Raw genomic sequence first — 22,778 nt, forward strand, 5'->3', positions numbered from 1 at the left:
ATAGTAGTGTATGTCATTTGGGAGACAACATCAGATTTGCCCTTCTTATCAGTGACGATGGTGCAGTTGTTGAGTAATACCTCAGATTTTGTCAAACCTCTTTTATCTGTATAGTTCTGCCTCTCTTTTAGATTTATCAGCTGACCACATTAGAAGAAATTTTGATGTGAAATCTTTACAAAGCACTGCACATATGATCAGTATCTACTCATAAATAAACCCTGATTTATGTATTTAAGATGAATCACATTTGTAAGTTGCTTATAGTGTCAGCTAAATGAATCTGTTTTCTGGTTTGGAGGTGTCCAGTAAAGACTAACCTGACCGCATTCTCACCTATGACTCAACAAAGCCTCTTTTATCACATATGTGCTGTTCTCCATGGCAGCGAGACATAACAGATGATTTTAGGAAGGGTACGCAATGAGTGCGCGATGACGCCGGATACACACCCCCAGGGTTCTGCGCTCTACAGATCTCAATTGTTTAACTCATGACTGATTGGATCTACATTTATCTCTAAATACCCGCAAGCATGAACTGAAAGCAGTCTGAGAAAACTCTCCTCATGACTGCGTTGCATGCAGTTTTTGACCTCTGTGTTATTTGCTTAATGTCTGCTTTAACTGCTTTCTGATGTCTGCGTGTCTTTTTTATCCATTTGACTGTTTTTGTTTTGGAAATGTTGCTGACTCACACAAATGTAAGTGGTTTCATGCAGGTCTGCTCCACTAGTTTAGTGCTGGTATTGTTGGCTGGGTTATATCAGTTTTACCAGATGGCTGATTTACTCCGTGCTGCTATAATGGCCTGATTTCAACTCTTAAATGCTCCAGTTAAAGTATTAAATAAGACCAGCCTCACATTTGCTTACACATGACCCAATCCAGTGGGAACCGTAATGACATTTCCAGCAGTCTCAGATTGTTGTGGTCTCAGTTAGAAGGGTCTGAGGGTCTTTGATTGTGCTGTATTCATTATTATAATGTGTGTCTTGGACATGGTTCACTTTAGTGCATCTTTAGTTCTAGTAGCAACATTGTTTTGAATGAAATCTAATTTAATGTGATGTTTAATGTTTTTTTTTTAAAGTGAAATAATAATTTTATCAGTTTGCTATGACTATAGTTTCAAGGCAAACCTGGTACATAATTAAATAAATGCAATATGAATGTATTAGTTAGTTTGAGATATAAGGCAACCTGTTTTTAATTTAAGAGCAATCTTTGTTGTTGTTTTTGTTCAGCTAAAATGTTACATTTTATTATAGTTTATTTATTTATTTGTATCACTCTTGTAATCAAATATGTTGCGTTTGCAGGCCCACCAGGTCATATTGTATGTTGGATGACTTCTAAAATATGGGATCCACCTCAGTTTTCCAGTGGCACGCGTTAAAGGACGTGTGTGCCTCCATCCTTCTGCCGCAGATCCAGCTTTTAGAAAGCAGGGGGAGCCATGCTAAAAAAACTTAAAACTTACCTTTTCTTTACAGCACCCGAGAAGACTCCAGTATTTTCCTTCGCTTATTAAAGCAAATTAGACATATAAAACCAGAAATTGTTTATATAAACATGAGAAGCATTTTTAAACGTGTTAACTGTGTGTGAGTGTCCCCCATGCAGGTCAATGGTGCGGTCCAGTGGACAGGCAGAGACCGTCCCGCATAGAGCGGCTGTATTCGGCGAGCGGCTGCTTTGTGGTGGGCAGGGCCCCAGACCTGGGCCCCCCTCTTCTTCTGTCTTTAGTTTTCACAGCTGAGATCACACAAATCAGTGGGAATAGCGAATTTAATCAATCATCGATCGTTCTTCTCTTTTAATAGAGCGCAACTGTTTGTTACTGATCAGATTTAAAGGGCTACTGCATTCGGGTGTGTTCAAAACTGGGAGTTCCTCTTTTTACGCGTCTCTTTTGGACCCTGTTATGGAATGACTGACTACAAACCATGAACAAAATGGAGAACAAGGCTCTGGAGAGCAGCTTTGAAGAAAAACTGACGCTGTCAGACAAAGGTATGTAGTAGCCTACAACTAGAAGTAAGAAATACATACAAAATGTCCATGAAGCCCTGGATAAACGCATGGGTTGTCAAAGGACGCTGAATATTTCAGGGGAGTCTTCATATGTACGCATAATTTCTGTCATTTTATAGTTTATTTACTGTATGACCCTATTAATATGTTAAAGGTAGATGTTTCTGTGCCGCCTGTCATTAAGAAAACGATAAAAGTGTAGCGGCTCAGTTGCGCGTGACCTGGATAGCGGTTATTCGCATTTCTGTGAGGAAAATGTGTCGTGTATTGTCAACCCTGTAATTTGTTTTACCTAACATGATTCGGACAATATATACGTCGTTTTTGATCATTACTATATTTCCAGGAGAAAAACATCAGTGCGTTTATATAGCCTATGAAGAGGTTTCATAGCCTATGTCTAAGCGCAGTACCGGTGTGCGCAAAAACAACCGCGCGCACGACTGTTTACCCGCTACCTGTCTATTACCGTAATTATCCAGCACCAAATGAAAGCTCACATGTTTTTCTTTGTTGCCATCATCATTAACTCTCCTGCTCATCATGATACAGCACTCAATGTGATCCTGCAATTAACAAGTCAAATACCAGTTCTTAATCAGTATTTTTATATTGTTTACCAGTAAAAATATCTAAACATCCTTAAAACAAGATTAAGGTATGTGGTAAGAAACATATTTTATTATATGTAACGTTTTGCTTCTCAAATAAATTGAGAATTATATATATATATTTAAAGGACCATATATATATATATATATATATATACTATTTATATGATATTAATTAGGCTTAATATATTTTAATAAGAAGACAAAGATACTGATTGAGAAAATGATGATGTTTATTAATAGAGTCTGTGTCAAATAACATCCCCAACTTGCATTTCATGCAGATAAATTTGGACTTATTTTCTTTATGTGAAATAGAGACAACAGTTAGTATAATGGTGCATTGGATCGTATATTTAAAATGGATTCTCTATAATTGTTATAGATCTGTGGTTTAAACTCATTAGGTGTGATTCGTGAACTACAGTTATTGTGTCCTTCAGCAAATCATTTAACCTCAGGTTCTTGTCATAATGCACAGTAAGCTGCTTTGAATGAAAGTGTCTTCTGAAATAGGATGCAATCCCTTAGGTTGGTTTTCTAGAGTCCTCCCATAAATCACCTTTAACAGCAAGGTCAGAGCTTCCAGATGTGTGCTTGCAGGTAGACTAATGCCAGTAGATCAGTGTGTGTTATGCTAAGAAAACATCCTAGTCACTATCTCACAAGATCTTAGTTTGAGCAGCACATTCCTGTCTTTTTTGTTTGAAATTGAAAATCCAAAAAGGCTGTTTTAGGCTAGCATACCACATGTACACTTGTGCGGCCCTACATTATAATAATGCGCAAAAGAGGAGGAATCTCAGTAGTGTAAATGCATTCCTATGGGATGACGGTGTTAAAAACAGATCTCATTCTCTTAATTTTTGTCCTAGGCCAATAAGCTTCAGCCTAGCAACTATGATAATGAATTTTGTATTGTAAAGCTCCTCTGCTGTAATATGCCATTCTTGTTGCTCTTTAATAACCTCATTCCTCCTTTTTAAAGGACCATTCAGTTCTGATCTGGTTCCTCCCACATGTTGTTCTGGTATCCGTTATTCACATCCTGTGAATGTACTGTAAAGCTGATTCTAGATCAGTGGCAGCTGTATGTCTCACACCTTGGGCTATGTGAGTCACGGACAGCAGTGTGGCGTTGTTATTATCAGCTCTGATGGAGGCCTGGTCCTGCAGTCAGAGAGAGAGAGAGAGAGAATCCAGAAACATTGATTGCTTTGTAGTGAGTGTTTTGGGCACTGGACTAAGACTCTTCAAGACTGAACTTGTTCAAAGGGACACTGTTTCCCCATCACAGATGAGACGGTTCAGCTCTCTCTACAAAGACTGTCAGGTTTTCTCTCTCATTGGAAGACATTTTCTGTAACTGCACATAGATTCTACTTGATGAGACAACTTTTCTACTGTTATATATCTTTTATCTTTGCTGTCTTGCAATGAAAACCAAAAAGATTTTAGAGCCTTGTGCCATACGAGAACCTTTAGGTTATAAAACTTTTTATAGTTCACTATATAAAATTGTATTTATAATTAAATGCAATTTCAACAAAATAGCTATGTTTGTAAGCTAATGTTATTTTGGTGGCGTATTTCAATCAGCAAATTTTGCAATAAAAATGTTCACATATTTAATTTTGAGAGGAAATTTGCACAAAACCTCCAAAGAACTCAAGTACACTGTACAGCCAAAAGGTATTTTGAGAAAGTGCAGAAACACTTAAGAATCTTTATTTTTAAGAGTTGAGAACATTTGTGAGGTTTATTTCCTGTGGGATGGAGTTGCTGCTCGAGCTGAAGGCTTTTGTCTGTGTTTGTAATGTATGACGTGGATATTCTCATTCTCAGACACTCAGAGCCAATGACGATATATTTCCTGCTTTTTTTCCCCCCAAGAGGTCTTTGAGGGTTGGAAATTTCAATATCTGGCCAAAGTGGCCAGCTCAGCAGACTGCACAGGGTTCTTGCGACAGGATTCATAGAATTTCATAATAATATTACCCAACATACTGCTATAACAAATAAAGGCATGCTTTAAAATAACAGCAAAAGCACATTTTAAATAACCTGAAAAGCTTACATTAATTTTAATAATCCAAATTCCCAAATCATAACCAATTGATGTCATAACCAACATTTGCCATGATAAATATAGATCCTAGAAACCCAACTTTTTACTTCTGCTTTCAGTGGAAAATATGAGTTTGAGTTTGTGGCATATCACCGTATTTTGTACAATTTGATGTTAGATATGGCAGTCAGTGTCGTATCGTGACTGTTTTCCAACATAATGTTGTTATATACAAGACCAAGTAATGAGGGGATGACTTCTATTTCTGGAGGGATCTTTGGCAAGAGCTGCTTGTCATAACCGTGTGGGAAGACGGAAAAGAAAAGGCAGGAGGAAGGAATAGAGAGAGGAGGGAAGCAGCAGCATGGAAGGATTTCATTTGAATGCGAGATGTTTGTTTCCAGAAGCCTGAATCTGAAGTTTTATGTGGGCGGAAGAGCAACAAGATGAGACAAAAAAAGACGAGAACTAGAGAGAGTTATAAAATCTGCCCGGAAACAGCTTGGATTGTAGTGCTATATAGGACAGTGTATGTTTTCTAATATTATTTATTTGCTGAATTAATATCAGAGATTGAATTTGCAAGACTTTTGTGAGATAGCAACCATTCAGACCATCTTACCAAACAGAAAGGCAATGTTATTATCCTCAGTCTTTTAAAAAAAATACTCTTTATATAAGATTTTCTGACTGTATAGTCTTGTGCTGCCAAATTGTTCAAATATTGTTTTGCATTATACATTCTAAAGATCCGTATTTTGGTTTCTGGGTTCTTCAATGCACTAGTAGATCAATAAATGTTCAGTGTTTTGTACAATATTTCATGGTTAAAAAGTTAGTTCACCCAAAAACTAAACTAAAATTATATTAATCACAAGGGGCAACTTGCGTACTTGCATAACTTGCATACTTTGCGTTCATTTGTGGACCTTCATTTGTGTTCCGAAAATGAAAAAGTCTTTTTTCATTTTTGGGTGAACTATCCCTTTAATTAGAAGTTATCCATATAGTTAACCTCAGAGATCCACAAAGATTTGAGTTGCCAAACAAGAGAGATGTTTCTCGAGTCCAATTTTTGCTTTCTGCTTTAGTTTTACACAACCGTAGGAAGTTTAGGAAATGCACATCCGCCTCTACTTGGACACTAGATATCTGGATGACCGGGATGTCCTTCTTTCCTCTTAGAACATCAATAACAGACTTTGCAATGACCTCTTAATAACCTTAAGCAGCAATAGGCAGACAATGAAGTCATTTTAACATGGAGAGACACCATCATTTGGCAGTTCTTTCCACTGTTTACTCTAAAGCTCATAATGATGGTGTGCACGGATGTTTTAGATCAGAACCATTCCTTTTTAAAAAACTGACAGTGTGCACTATGAAATCAGAGATGAATCGTCTTAATAATGTGCAGTTCTGCTTCAATGATGAGGTGTGGCGTCTGCAGAGCCGTGGAAGTCAGGATCGTGTTTTTGTTGGCAAAACTGTTTTGTCGCAGCAGCTGAAATGTAAACAAAGTGAGAATTTGTGTGATTAGATCAAGTCTTCACTGTTGCACAATGACTTCTCTTGGCGGCAGGAAAACAGTGGAAATCTGTCTCCGTCTTACGTAAGCGGGGCGTGTGAATTCCTTTTGAGTCAGAACATGAGAAAACAGGATCTCCTCAAGGACAGAAGATTTTAAATGAACCGGAATGAATATGTGTTTACCAACACAGAGATCTGAAAAAGATCTGAAATAATTTCTGAATAATGCATTTCATTGTTGGTGTGCTGAGAGAATGTTTGTAAACGGTGGTTATATATGCTAATTTATGCAGAAATGCAGTTAATTTTTCTGTAATTAGAAACAACATTACATGCCCAGAGTCTAGTTTCCATTATATTCAAGCTTGTGGCATTCTTGCAAACTTTACTCAGCACTTTCAGTTTATAGTACATTGCTTTGATTTCTTTCATCCTTTCAGACCAAAAGGGATTTTCAGACTTCTGTAAGCACATTACGCGATCTCCTAAACTTCTACTGAATAGTGGAGAATTTAAAAGTCTGTAAATCCTTTTGCTCTGTAAATCCTCTGACATAGTGTTTTCTTTGTTGAAGTGAACTTTTAGAGTTTACTCCACTGGTCCGTGGGCTCTGTTTATTTTTTGACGCCTTGTCTACAGGGTTGGTGGTCTCTATGTAGAATCAACAACGTGTGGTTGTTGAGACTCTGGTGTGTGTCCTGGACTATAAAACAAGTGGTCGCACTTTTAAGATATTTATTTTGTTTTCTGATTATAGTGTCCAACATTATTTTACTGTAATAAAACAATAAGCCATTACAGGTTGTGCTTAAAAGGTGAGTTTACCAAAAGCACAATGCCTAAAACCACCTTAACTGTGGGAATATTGAATGTGTTTAATATTGCAATATTGGTTTCATTTTATATACATGATCTATTTCACACCCTTTAATGGCTTATTGCTTTTATCAAACATTTGTTTCAATTTTAGAGGTGAAAATAATTTTTTGACTTAGAAATTGACATTGCAGATATTTAAAATGGGCCTGTAGTAAATTTTCTTTTGTGATACTTAACATTTAATAATAGAATATTTTGTTTTAGGCTTTATTCAAAGCCTACTGTTTATTATTTACAGATGCTATTCCATTGTGATGTTTATTTTATTAATTTGAAGTAACCGCATAATTGTTCAGATTGACAATTAATTTTCATTATTTAAATATAAAGTATTTGCTGTACATGAAGCGACATTCAGTGTGTTCTACAATAAAAGCCTCTGCTTTTTCTGGCCCTGCTTGTATATGTTGAACACAGTGTGTGTTAGTGTCAGATGCTGTTGTTTAGTGTATGTTAAGGCTGTTGGCATGAACTTTGTGTGGTGCACATATGAAGTCTCAATTGGTTCACCAGCAGCTGTAGCCATCAACGTGGCTTTGACAAGAGACATGAGTGTTTAAGAAAGAGAAAACAGTCGTTAGCATGTGCTTGTGTGTGTGTTCACACACCCCGTCCGTCGCCTGTCCCGCTCCAGTGTGGTCACAGAACTGGCCTACTAATATTAGCGCTGCAGCTGCACAAGTGGCCCTTTGCTCATCATTATTGCCACATAACACTGATCTAGAAACAGCGTTGCCACACCTTAAAGCGTTTCAGCAGTCGTAATATAATCTAAAACAGATGCTCTGTGCAATTGCTAAGAGAAACATCTATTATGATGTGGCGGGAGAGAGTCTGCAGCGTGAGTCGTGATCTCAGAAGGCGTTTCCTGCTGGGAATGAGTCACATGACTCAGAATTTCTTGGGTTCTTTCCCTGATGTTCTCACATCTGCTTCTGGTGACCTTCAAAACGATTCTTGTGTCGCCACAGCATGTGCAGCAGGACGGCTGATTAACACTTTCCCACAAGTGTGTCTGGATCGACACGTGGGTATTTATAGACACGGTCATATGATGAATGTAATATTAGCTGCTATTCACAGAACGATCTTCTGTTTGTATGTTTTAAATATCGAGTCATGGTGGCATGGACAGCCGCCGGTGTCACTTCCGCTTTCATCTTGGCTTGGAAGAGACAGGTTGTCCGCAGGGCCGGATTAACCATTAGGGCAACTGGGCAATTGCCCAGGGGCCCAGGACATCTAAGGGGCCCTGGACACCGTCAAATATTATGTCAAATATTATGATTAAAATGTCTCCACGATCTGCTTTTGAAGAAATATCGTAGGATCGTGCATTCTATCAGTTTGCAGTTCTGGCGCCTCCGTCTCAACATACTGTACAGCGCGACGTATATTCACATGAAATGCAGAGGAACGGGACACTGTAGTTTATAAAAATTAATTATTTGCATGTGCTTTAAAGCCTTGCCGGTTAAACAAGTCATTCGCTGCTGATGCGCTGTTCTAACGGGCGCTTTTCTGAGCGCAATAACGTTACACCCGACGCGCACATGCACTAAAGCCTGTCTAACAGCGTCTGTACTGGAGTCTTATTGGAGTCTTATTGCTCTAATACTGTCAAATACACACAAGGTTTACATAAACAAAGTTGGTTATGTCTAAAGTGAAAGAACAGTAGAAAAAAATAAGAAACAAATCTGCTTGTCAAATGCGTGTATATTAGACTCGTCGCGCGCAGATCTTAAAGAGACAGTAGCCCTAATAGTAAACATGCTGCTGCTTGTCCTTAAAGGGATAGTTACCCTAAAATAAAAATGATGTCATTATTTACTCACTCTCTAATGTTGTTCCAAATCTGTATTAATTTCTTTCTTGTGCTGAACACAAAAGAAGATATTTTGAGGAGTGTGGCTAACCGGGCGGTTGCTGGTCCCCATTGACCATATAAGGCCTACAAGTCATTGTGCCCAGGGGCCTCTGAACTCTTAATCCGGCCCTGGTTGTCCGTCCTCAGCATCAAGCAGTGGCGGCTGCTGGTCTACATCATAAAAATTGTCCATTTATTTATATGTAAATTCTGCACTAAATTCCAAGAAATTTCGCCAAGCAAATACCAAGAAATAGGTTGCAGCAGTTTGTCTTTCGACTACACTTGCAAAATCCACTATGGAACTGAGCTCGAATAGCTTCAGCGACTTTTTATAGCACAAATTTGCTGTCAATCAAAAGGAGATGCAGTCTTTCGACAGACCCTCCAATCATCACGCAGAAGCCCGGAGTCCAGGCCAGCGCACTCCTCCATTCACCCCCAGAGACGCTGAGCGTCCGTGGGCGCGACACAATCGCAACATTTATCCAATGACCGTCTAGTTTCGAAGCACTGAAAAAAACTGTTCAAAGCTGCCCCACTAAAGTCAATGGACGCTCGGCTTCAACAGGGAAATGCACTGTGACGCTATACGGGAATGTATGAGAAGGAGATCGAGTCAGCCGACCTGCTATATGTAGCTGATTCTGAACGAACTCGTCTTCGAAATGAACGTGTTTTAACGCATTTTTAGTCAATAAAATGTTAACACAATAGTACATATTTGACCATTAATTTTTTGACATTATAGGGGAAGCCAAGCCAAGAAATCCCCACTGGCATCAAGTGGCTCCTAATGGAAGGAGCGTGAAGGGAATTACAGGGGCATTTCCTCCTAAACACGTCGCTTTTTGCTCTGTTTGGCTGCATTTAGACAATTGCTTTTTATTTAGCAGGTACTTTACTCTAAAGCAGATTACAGTGGTGCACCTGGAGTAATTTGACCTTTCTGAAGCGGTTTGCTCAAGGTGATAAGGTGTATTGTACGTTTTATTCATTATCTTGCTTGCAGAAGCAAAACACCTGACGTCCAGAGATCTTACCGTCTGATTCACAGTCCTTTTCACTGGTTTTCATAATTATGACTTTCAAAAGCCATGTTATACTGATATGTCCGAGAGCATTTACCCCTGACACTTTTGCCAGGATCAGCTGACGGGCAGCATCAGTTTGCTCTGTTTTACATATTTATATCTGTCCTCTTCTGCTTCAGTGCACAGAGACAGACACGGACAATCCAAGATAAACCCTTATACACCCCTGTTGTACGGTTTCACTTTTTTTCTGCATGAATTTAAACACGCACAGTGTATGATTTGGGGCATGATTTTGCTCTCTGGGATTAATTTCGGATAACATTAATTTTGTCGTTGGGCAAATTCTGCTGTAAAAAAATTATAATAGCTTGTATAAAGCTAGTATCGCATAATATTTTGTCTATATACTTTAATTATTATTACCTTAATTTTTTTATTATCATTAAAATGTAAAGGACAGTTTTTTAATTATCTTTTTGAATACAAAGTTTGATTTGTTTTAGAGACCAAATTTATTATTTTATTCAGCAAGGATGCATTAAATTGATCAAAAGTGACAGTAAAGACATTTAGTGTTACTTAAAATTTTTTTTTCAATAAATGCTGTTCTTTTGAATTTTCTATTGATCAGAATCATCACGGTTTCCACAAAAATATGAAACAGCACGACTGGTTTCAACATTGAAAATATTAATAAATGTTTCTTGAGCAGCAAATCAGCATATTAGATTGATTTCTAAAGGATCATGTGACACTGAAGACTGGAGTAATGATGCTGAAAATTTATTTTAAACTCTAATGCTATTTCACAATATAACTGTTTTCACTGTATTGGTGAGCTTTTGTCAATTTTTACTCCCCAGTGGATTGTGAACGGATTGTTTTCAATTAATTTACGTTCGGCCATGACATGGGTTGGCCAGAGCTGAGAATACTGCACTCTTATTGTTAGCAGAAAACATTGAATTAGCCAAAATATTCTGAGGAAATGTGTTGAGCTGTTGGTGGAATTGGTTGTGTGTGGGCCTGGACATAAATGCAGTTTTGTGCACAGCTCTTTCAAATTATTCTGAACCCTTGCGCATGGGATTTTTAAGAGGTCATTCAAGTCCACTTGTAATTTTAGTGAAGGGTTACTTAATATTGTATATATATATATATTGTGTTGCTTTAACAAGATTACAAAGACAGGTCAGACTTATGTGTGATGATAAATGATGCATGTAGCCTTCCTGCAGCTCAAACAGTAGAGCATGGCAATGCCAAGGTTATGGGTTTGATTCCCAATGTATTTCTTAAATGCAATGTAAGTTACTTTGGATAAAAGCGTCTGCCAAATGCATATATTTAAATAAGCAGTGAGTTCAGAAACATATATTAAGAAAGTAAACCCGTTAACATTTCATGGCTATGCTGTTGAAGGCAGCTGCCAAAACATGTGGACGGATAGATGTGGGTCACTGCACATATAAACAAAGCCACTGTGCCGACATCCTTCACCTCCACACACATAAATGCACAGTTTAAGCATGCATACATCTGGATGCTCTTTCCATTAAACCACTCAATCGCAGCTTTAATATAGAAGGATAAAAATCACTTAAAGTGGCTTATCTTATTTTTACTGATCTGAGGTCAAAGGCTTTTGGACGTTTGCTGGAAAGAAAGGAAAACGGTATAAAAAAAACACAAACAACTATTGAAAAGTGGCATATTCTGACATATAAAATACAATGTCTTTGGAGTATCATTGTGCCGTGAATGAGTTTAAGTGTTTATTGATGCTGATTATTTCTAGATGATTGATCTTGGTAATCACACACCAAACAAGCACGAAGCGTCTCAGTTGGAGACCAATTAGCAAATGATGCAATACTATAAAGCTTACGGGTGTCGTGGTTTAGAACGCTTGCCGTTGTTCGGTTTGTTGTGTCTGTAATCGGGGCAGCCGTTCAGGCCATGCGGTTCTTGTTGTTGTTGGATTGAGAATAATTTTGTTTTGTGCCATGAGCTGTCTAGTTTGAAGAACACCTTTTAGCCGTGAAGTCAGTCTTGCCCTGCAATCTCATATATCAAGATATAGACAGTTTCTGAGTTTCCATTTGTGCAAGTGTCTGACTTCACTGAGGGGGAGAGATGCAGAGGGTTGTTCAAATATTAATAGTGTTTGGATGATTCCAGCACTCCTCTGGCTTACTGTGTGTGTGTGTGTGTGTGTGTGTGTGTGTGTGTGTGTGTGTGTGTGTGTGTGTGTGTGTGTGTGTGTGTGTGAATGCAGATGTGGGTAACCCAGTTTATCTGGCATGTTGATCTGCGAGACAGATTGTTGCCACTCCACTGGACGCTTCAGAAGAACCCCAAGAGAAACATGTATTTATGTTGCTGTTCATTGGATTGTTTTGTATTTCTAGTGCTGTGAATGTTTTTACTTGCATTGCTTTTGAAGTTAGCTTCAATTTTGGGCTTAGCCACATGTCACTTCACAAAGACCGTAACAATACAGATGTTCAGTATTAGACATGTAGAAACAGGTGTTATGGTTTAGCAGTGATTTGCTGCTGAGTTTCTTCTTTATTTCAAAGTAGACGGTCTGTGTTTGTATCAGGGCTCCTGTAACGCTGAGGTCTTTCTCATGTCATATTCCAGCTCGCTGTGTTTGGAACATCAAATATACACATTTTCTGTTGTTTATTATTACTGTAGTAGGAATAAAGTATTCAGAAGTATAACTGGGTCGTTCTCAGGAAATGGTGCTATTTGTTCCTAAAATTGTCAGGAAGACAACTGTTCTTAAACATTTAAACAGTTCTTTGTAAATTCGTTTAGTATCACTTTGTGTGCCTGGTTGTAATTGATATTTATAACACTACCCTACACTACTAAAAGTAAAGTAAAAGTAAAGTAAAATAGTAATATTGTGAAATGTTTATTGCAATTTAAAATAACTGTTTTCTATTTGAATATATGTAATTTATTCCTGTGATCAGAGCTGAATTTTCAGAGCTGAGTCTTCAGTGTCACATGATCTTTCAGAAATCATAATAATTGTTGTAATATTTCTGATTATTCATGTTGAAAACAGTTATGGTGCTTCATATATTTTGTGGAAACGGTGATACAAATGTTTTTTCAGGATTCTTTGATGAATAGAAAGTTCAAATGAACAGCATTTATTTGAAATAGCAATATTTTGTAGCATTTAATGTCTTTACTGTCACTTTTAATAAAATGCATTTATTCAGAGAAAAAGTATTAATTTCTTTTAAAAAATCTTCTCGACCCCAAACTTCCAAAACTAGTCTCATGCTACAGTCATGCTTACATGCATGTCTGAAGGTCATGCTAAATAGTGAATAATAACCTAGCAAATATTATCACATCTTTCACAGTCAATATTTGTGTTCTTAGTCCCCTAAAAAAGATTTAAAAAACAAAAAAACTGAGTCTAACTTTTGAGTCTTGCAGGGCAGAAGTGTGTAAGCTTTTATTTATTTTATTTATTTGGCATTATTTTCTAATCAGTACTAAATTTGTCAAATATTGTGACTTCGTTCTGCATCTTATTAATTAGATCAGCATTGAGTCACTGTGACACAAATGACAAAGGCAAAAATGACAGCGTTTCCTGAGAATGATCCATGTGGAAAGACTGAGATGAAGTTTATCAGCGGCAGGACACTTACAATTAAATTATTAGCAACAAGTCTTTCTGGCATTTTTAAGTGTAAACAGTAGAAGAAATATCCTCTGTGTGTCTCTGTCCTTGTTTAGCTCCGCCGCTGCTCTCTGACGGTCGTGTGCCATGTTGTTCTCTGTTGCCATCCACACAGACAGTAGAGACGCATGCCACACATGCCTGAGGTCCGGCTGACCCAGATCCACTGAGCCTTGCGCTCTTCCCTCTGCCCTGGACCACACGCTGACCCACTTCACACCATTGTGTCTGCAAAGCCCTTCACACCAGTGCAGAAAACACAGAACTGTGTGCTTTTACAGCTGTGTATTTAAAGCATCAGGGTTTTCAGAGATAACCACGTGTAGGAAAGGAAAAAACACGAATAGGATCTTGTTAATGTGTCAGTTCTTTCCTCAAGACAGGAGTGAGATTAAAGCAGGGCTATGCAGTTTCGGGAATTTCTTCGCTGTGTTCTCGCTTTTTGCTCGCAGGTTTCTCTATAGTGCGCCCCCTACAGCTTCGAATAGATATTTGACAACACTGTCAAAAAACTCGTTGGTGACTCTCAGATACCAGAGGCTAGTAGATCAACGACATCAAAGCAGACGGGACATTCTTTACAGCGTCTTCTTCATTCGGGTTCGAACAGCGTGAGGGAGCGCAATAATGACAGAATTTTAGCAGATTTTTTTGCCGTAAAGAAATTCGTTGCATCGCGAGACCTGATATCACGCGATACCTCCTGACGCGGCGGCCCGCCGGCCCAAAGTTGCAAGGGTGGTTTTTCCGCTCACAGGCGATAGGGGGGTGCGAGACGACCATCATTCAACCCGAAAAAAGTAATATAACCATTCCAATGACTCCGAAGCTGTTCAGTTAAGGTAAAAAACTTGCATAGTTCACCTTTAAATGGAGAGCAAATGGATGTGTCTTCACTAGAGTTTCTGAAGAGATCTCTCAAATTGTGCCCAGTTTTGCTTGATTTTATGAACGTAATTAGTCCTGCATGTAATTAGTCTCATTCCGATGTATATTATCCTATGAAATTTTAGGAGAAACGTTGACAGAACCAAAAATACCTAAAAGTTTGCTAAGATTTTGTGGTGCCTGTTTAGAAAATGTCTGCTTTTAGTTTTCAGACTTGTGCTTTTTGCCTGGTGGATGAATACTGACAATGAAGGAGGGACCTGAGCCATATATTATAGCTTTTATTAATATTTTCCATTAGCTTTTTTTTTTTTTTTGTAGTAGTAATTTTGTTATGTGCTTTTGTCATTATTATTAGTTTTTTTTTTTATGGTTTAATAATTGTTTTAAATATATATATTATTTTTTTTTTTTTAAATTTTAGTTCTTATTTTGATTTCAGTTCTATTTTTTCTAATAATTTGATTTGTAATTTTAGTGCTGCAACTTAATTTTGTTCAATTTAACTTTTTCCATTATAATTTATTTTTATTTCAGGTTTATTTAAACTAACAAAAATGTTTTCAATAGTTTTATAGTTAACAATAATAACCTTGCCACCTACTTATAGCAACACACAACCAATCAAATTTAGCAACAACTTAGCAACTGCATAGCAACACCCTGGCAACCACCCACAACACCCTATCATGGTGGTGAGTTTTGCATGAAAAGTATAGTTTTCTCTCATTGCATTTACTTGTCTACTACATATATTTGTATATACTTTTTAAAGCGTCTTAGCTCCTTTTATGGCTGATGAGGGATTGTGGGGTCTATTTTTACTGTGAGCTAGAGGTGAAACCCGATCGGGCTGCAGTGGACCTGACATATTAGTGTCTGCCCGTCATGTGAACTTTTATACTCATACGCAGGTGTGTGTGTGTGTGTGTTTAGCTCACTGCGGTCAGGTCTGCTGAGACAGTGATGCCCTCTGCTGTGACTATAGGACTGCTTGTATGAATCACGTTATCAGGAGGAAGATTCCTCCTCGTGGCCTTTTCTCTGAAACACCAAATGTATTGCAACACAAAGCTTGTTAGGTCAGGGAGATCTTTCTCTTTTTTGCCACAAAGGCCAGACCTCTCGTCACTGCAGTGAGGTTTTCCTTTGCTGCGTCTCAGATAATCTGCCCAGACACGTCCTAAACCCTTTGTGTGCTTCAATCTCGGGTTTTACTGCTGTCTTTATCTCTTTGTCCCTCTGCCCAAACATTGTCTCATCCCTGGATCACATGCAATGTTTCTCTTTCTCTTCAAGCTCACAAAACTTAAACCTCTTACCTGCATTTTCCCCCAGTGCATCTTGTGAAGTTTCGTATGTGTTACTGTTGCCATGCAGGTGACAAGATGAACCATTATAATTAGCACATTATAATCATAGTCATAATCATAGAATCATATACCACAGTGCTGTTGAACTGGCCACCTCAGGTTGTGCATTAATTCATTCATCTTTCATTGTTTTTTTATACATAATATCATACCCCAACTTTTACTATACAATCAAATTCCAGTTAAAATTATTTCACAATGTATATTATGATTCTTATAACCTTTTTTTTTTAAGTTTACTGAGCCACCAAGACAAATCAAAGGGGAAAATGAAACTTAGAATAATCTTCTCCCTTATTTTCCCTAACAGTAAAATCAAAAATTATTTTAATAATTTTTTCAGATAAAGTTTTATAAAAAAGTTGTATTATTTATTCAAATTGTATTATTATTATTACTAAATATTTTGTAAATATTTTTTTATTTTACAGTAAAACTACTAAATTACAGTACTAATATTTATTGCTAATATTTTTTAATGTCTTGATTTTCAAACATAAAACCATTGAGCTTTTATGTTTTCGGCAAACCACGGGGAGCACTAAAGCTTCTCTTTTGTTTCAGTTTTTTTAATTTATTAATAATGTATTTCAATTAATCATGCAGCCCCAACTAACAGTATAAAGAAGACCGTTCTGCCCCCCAAAATGATGTCAAGTCCCCATGTTACCCACGTGTTGTGTACTTTAATAGATGGTAGGTATTTGTGCTCATTCTCTGGAAGTCTAACGCGTCATTGGAAATCATAACTAAAGAGACCGCACTTGTTTTCACGAGGACGATTTGAACTTTTGACGATCAGTAGGCGTCCTGAAAGATTTCCCGAAACATTAAATCTCCGTTCTAAATTTGCCGTATTTTTCTGATAACAAATCAGTGTCTGCTTATGGTATCTCACATCTAACATGCTTTATGTACCAGCCTAATTGCTTCTGTGAAGTACTAATTAATTCCATCTCCAAATTAGAGTAATTTAGCATCTGATTAGTGTGAGCGTATCTCGCAGAAGAAAAATGGCACACTTTCTGTGTCTCTCCCGGGACAGATGGCGTTTCTTTGTTAACGCAGACGGTTTGTCCCCCTGGTCTCGATGGTGAGACATTGCCCCGCTGCTAACCTTTACAGACTGAACATGGGAACTTGACTCCTCTAAAAAGAGCACGGAGGGGAAGCTGGCACTTATCATTGGACTTTGATGTGTGGCTAAATGTTTGTAAAGGGTCGAATTGCTAACAGCGCACTTTATTTCATGGCATATGTTTTACTCTGAGTTATTTACAGTAGCAAAGCTCAGCGATTGTCTCTGTCCACTTCTAAACAGCAGTTGCTTCTTTAGGCACTCGAGCTTTTTGTCTTCCTGTCATGAGGTCTGCCCTAAGAAGACGACAGCTGATCAACAACTCATCGACCTCAGAAACAACTGGAGAAACACAGACGTGCCCTCTAATCGAAACAGGATGTTTAGGTCCTCGCTGACCTCATGTTTACCCTGTGAGGTCAGAGGTCAAGATGCTAGTCAAATGTTTAACATTTAAAAAATGATTTTGGACTTGGTGTGACACAATAGATATGATTGACACAAGGTCAGCGGTCAATTTTTAAGTAGTTATTTATTTATTTTTTTGGTGTTTTTGGGATAGGACAATATAGAGTAGACAGGAAGTAGGAGAGAGAAGGGGATGGGATCAGGAAATGCCCACAAGCCAGTTCTCGAACTTGGGACGCCTGAAGTGTTGCCCACATATCGGCTTTGACTATAAATTTTTCCATGTAGTACATTTTCGTTTGCATATCTAAATCTTTAATTTAATTTGCAGAATTAATCTTGCATATCTTTCAAGTTATTTTATTAATAATTTTTCTGTGAACGATTCCTGATCAGTTCTGGTATTCAATGTTTACTTTTTATGATCCAATATTTTTTCTTGTTGAATATCCATTTTCACTTGGAAATATGTCACAAAAATGGTTCTACTTGCTACTTGCAGTTCTTCCTCATGGGAAATCTTGATATAAGCTATCATTTTCGCAAAAATTAGACATTGAACATGATTAGTATTGGGGCAAGCTACTTAATGCATTACAATATTCCATTACTACCTAAAAAAGTTACTGTGTTACTTAGTTGCTTTTATGGATGCGTTACGTAACTTTTGTGTTACTTTCCTCCCCTGGGCTTGTGCAAATTCACGCCTGTATAGTAGAGGACGCAGCCTGGACAAAACATTCATCTGTGCTATTGCTGCCATTCTGGATGGCAGAAGAATAGGACACAGGAGTTGTTTTTGTGCGAGTGAGATGAGTAAATGCATGCACAGTTAGTCTAGATCCTGTATGTGCACACAACGCCTCAGCATTTACTCCCGATTTCTCTCAACACGGGGACAGGAGAGGTGTCAGTCAATAAATGGGAAAACAAAGTAATTTTTGTTACTTATTTGAAAAAGTAACTGATATTTCGTTGTAAATTTAAAAGTAATGTTACTTGAAAAAAGTAATCTGATTATGTAACTCACATTACTTATAATGCTCTACACCCAATACTGATCATGATAAAGAAGCGTTTGATGCTTTTTAAAATGGTTTCTTCATGTACCCATCATTCAGCCGTGTTACAAATGAAAATGGCTTTTTAGCAATGACTTTTTTGCTACATATATACTGTCTGTTTGAAACCGAGATGAAGCTGTTGACTCGAGACCACCAGCCCTTCAAATATTGCGTCAGCGGACCTTCAACGTGTCTGAAGCTCTTTTCTGCATCTGATATGAAGACAATAAACATATTTAGTCAGCTGTTAAATGAGCAGTCACTACTGATCCTGTTATTTAATTACATCCATGCCACGATTATCCAAACTCATCTGAGGGGCTGCAGTCGTGGATTTCTACAGTATAGCATTCGGTTAATCCTTCAGAAGCCACTAAATCCATTATGGAGCGGATGGGGGAGGGTTCAAGACTTGCATTTAACTAATGAAAGCACTATGTTGAAAGGTGTAGCCTTGTGGTTAAAGACCCTGCTTGGCTAGTGCATGTTGATAATGCTGATATTGACATTAGTGTAGCGAGTGATTCCTCCAGGCCTCATACACACCTTTATATTCAGAGAAAAGAGATACACAAGAGGCTAATGATTCTCTGTGGTGTTTCTCCTGTGAAAATCCTGCGGGAGGGAGATCACAGCATATTTTACGTATGAGTAAAGTGTGAACAGGATGCTAATGCCCTATTAATGGGGTTGAAGTGTTTTGTTAGTGAGAAAGCATAATTTCTGCACGGTGAATCTAGGTGAAAATCTGACACTGTCTGCATGCTGGACACGTACAAAATGCTGTATCAACATACTTGCAGATTCTTTGTTGAAGCACACAAGTCCTTAAAATTGTTTTGTAGTCGTCAGGGAATTATGCTCAAAATCATGATGTTGTTTAATATATATCCTGAGGATGGTAACCATAGTTTCAGTATCTGCATATGATTACTGCTTTGCACAGTTTGCAGATGATGTAACACGTAACAACGTCCCATAGAGATTTAAGGAGGGACACATGAGACCAAAATATCAGGGAGGGCTTTTTGACTTGGCTAGTAAGAAACCACCTAGCATACCGTCCGTTAACTCTATCAAACACCCAGAACCCTAGCAACACACAAAAACAATAACTCATTTGTTTGTTTCTTTATTCTAAAGCATTAACAAAAAGCTTAGTAAATTAGCAAAAATATTTTTTCTCACCACAATAACCCTTTCTGTCATAAAGAAATTGAAAAAAGAACGGAAATATACGCTACATAAAAATGTTAATAACAATAATAAAATAATCTAATAATAATTATACATAAATAAATATTCATATTCATATTTTTATGATAATAATGATAGTCAAGTCACATTTATATAGCTCTTTATGCAATACTGATTGTTTCAAAGCAGCTTCACTGTAATAAACAGGGAAATAACTGTTAATATTGCAAAATGTGATTATAAAAACGACTTTAGATTCAGCTGTAATGCAACAGAAGACAATAGCCGGTTACATTTACATTTACATTTAGTCATTTAGCAGACGCTTTTATCCAAAGCGACTTACAACTGAGGACTACAGCCAAAGGTTAGCCAAAGTCAAGCCATTTTTAAACCGGGATAGCTTTGAAACAATTATTCACGCTTTTATTTCAACACGACTCGACTACTGCTACTCATTATATGTCGGGTTACCTCTCTCTTCCATCTCTCGTCTCCAGATGGTCCGAAACGCGGCTGCCCGTCTGCTCACTGGCAGACGAAAACGAGATCACATCACCCCAATCCTACGTTCTCTGCATTGGTTACCAGTCCGATAAAGAATTGATTTTAAAATGTTAATTTTTGTTTATAAATCTCTCAGCAACCAAGCCCCCAAATACCTTTCTGACTTAATTGTCACTCACAATCTATCCAGGTAACTTAGATCAAGAGATTAACATCTCTTGTCTGTCCCACGATCTCGCTTAAAATGCAGAGGTGGTCGAGCGTTCACAGTGGTCGGCCCGAAGTTGGGGAACAACCTACAACTACATCAGCTTCCACATTAGCTGAATTCAAATCCTTGCTAAAAACAATTTTTTCTCTCTTGTGCGTTTAATGTACCATAATTTTTATGTTACTTGCCCGGTTTTGTTTTATTTTTTTGTTTTTTATTTTACTGTACAGCACTTTGGCCAACCAAGGATGATTTTAAATGTGCTTTATAAATTAAACTGATTTGATTTGATTTGAATAGTGTCATCATTCAGCTCAATTTAGTTCAATGTTGGTTTAGTTCAGTTCATTAACAGTGTCAATGTTTCAAAGTTCATCAATTATTAAACAAATTCAGTTCAGTTATAAAGCAGCTAGAAGACAACAGTGATATTTTTTCAATTAAATTAAATTCAATAACAGTGTCAATGTTGAAAAGTGCATCAATAATGATAGTGATGGCTAGTCAAATGACGAGAATAGTATTTTGCTGGAAACTATTGTTACCCTGGTAAATCTTTAGTTCATTTTTAAAGCATGATTGTAGTTTTAATTCCTTTCAGAATTAATTCCTTCAAGTTCTTGCTAAAGTTCTTGTTCTCAGACTGTATGATATCAGGCTAAGATTAGCTGAAAGTGCATTGTTTCCAGTTTCTTTTCATCCGCTATAGAGCTAATTCTGTTTTATCTCTTCATTGTAAATAACTTTCTTCTTTTCTCTTTCTCTCAGTTCTCACATCTCCTCCAGAGACGAGTGGCACTCTTCAGAATGAGAACGAGCTGGACAGTGAGATCCTGAAAGCTGACGACACAACGGTCACAGACTCATCCTTCATAACAGACCCTCCCTCAAAAACAGAACCAATCAGATCTGACGCGAGAGTCAGCACACCCGGATCCAGTCCCAACCCACCGGCTAAAAAAGGTACTGAGAAGCTGTCTCAAATACATTAGCTTTCTGGTATTGGTTTATTGGATATGTCCATACATATCCGATTCATATGCATTACGGTCTTGTGGACTTACAATGGCCGCCACGTGCGCGTGATTGTGAAAGGGACAGTTCACCCAAAAATGAAAACTCTGTCATTAATTACCCTCATGTCGTTCCAAACCCATAAGACTTTCCTTCATATTCGAAACACAAATTAAGTTATTTTTGATGAAATCTGAGAGCTTTCTGTCCCTCCATTGACAGGCTACGCAACTACTTTGACTCGTTTAGTAACAAAATTCATATAGTATGGTCAGAAGAATAAAAGAGAAAACGTATTCGAGGAATCCATACACTCTCGGCATTGTAGACCTCATGCATGTGAACATCCATCAGACTGACTTTAAAAAGACCCTTCTAAATTCGTCCTAATCAGACGGTCGTGGCATCAAGCCAAGTCATTGTTTGTGAAGAGGGCGAGACGTGGAAACCCGGCATGGCCGTGCATCAAAGCAAGGAGCGAACCTTGGGGTGTGTGTGTGTGTGTGTTTGGGGAAGGTTCGCTGAGTGTTCTCGAACAGTCTCGAGTGTATAAGGCTTAGTCAAGTCCTTTTGATGGTGGGCGCGGGGCAGGCCGGTTGCCATAGCAACAGTTCCATTCACTGGGAAAGAGTTGCATATATATTTCATTACGAGGAGGACGTGCTTCACAAGAAGAATGCATAGATGGAAACACTGTTGTATGCGTCTTAATTGAGTTGACCATCCTTTACCTGTGACTGTGTACTCGCCACATTTCTCTTCAATGCCGTGGGTTAAACCATCTCTGCAGTTGAAGAGCCGGAGTCACTCTTATCCTGATTGAATCAGCTCACTCCTGAGGCCAGGAAGAAAATGGAAAATGTCAGTTACAAGCCTCTAATTTACCAGGAAAGAGAAATGAAGAAGAGGGAGAGCTTGAGAGACAAATTACTCAGCATATGTCTTACGTATCATGTCGACCAACTCTCATCAGATTAAAAGCGCCATATTTTACACTTTTTTAAAAATTTTACTCAAAAAAGTTGACTTGTTGTGACATACTGTTGCTTTTGTTTTTGTTACTGTATACGTTTATACAGTATAAATGATAGCGATTGACTGCCAAAATGGGGACATTTATCAATAAAATAAAATAAAATAAAATTCAGCTAATTAAAATGACAGGCCTGCTTTTCTGTCAAAATGTGACAGCACTGTGTCAGCATTAATATATTATATCTAACAATCAAGCAAAGATTAAAGATATTTCACATATTATATATGAATGTTTACCTGAATAATTGATGCACTAT

The 22,778-nt window shown here is 37.7% G+C and overlaps 1 protein-coding gene across 4 annotated transcripts in view; it reads left to right on the top strand.

Annotated features, from left to right (window-relative positions):
* Positions 1–1,481: 1,481 nt before the first annotated feature.
* Positions 1,482–22,778, top strand: part of LOC306986497 (uncharacterized protein) — a 39,447-nt gene continuing 18,150 nt past the window's right edge. For 2 of the 4 annotated variants that reach the window (XM_079589795.1, XM_079589794.1), the window contains exons 1-2: positions 1,678–2,015; positions 21,241–21,435. In XM_079589795.1, the coding sequence (XP_079445921.1) occupies positions 1,949–2,015; positions 21,241–21,435 (262 nt within the window). In that variant the 5' untranslated portion in view covers positions 1,678–1,948. Of the gene's footprint in view, positions 2,016–21,240; positions 21,436–22,778 lie in introns of all 4 variants that reach the window. The other 2 variants (XM_079589793.1, XM_079589796.1) reach the window with 2 other exon arrangements.

Source organism: Phoxinus phoxinus (assembly GCF_949152265.1).
Source record: "Phoxinus phoxinus genome assembly, chromosome: 19".
NCBI lineage: Eukaryota > Metazoa > Chordata > Actinopteri > Cypriniformes > Leuciscidae > Phoxinus > Phoxinus phoxinus.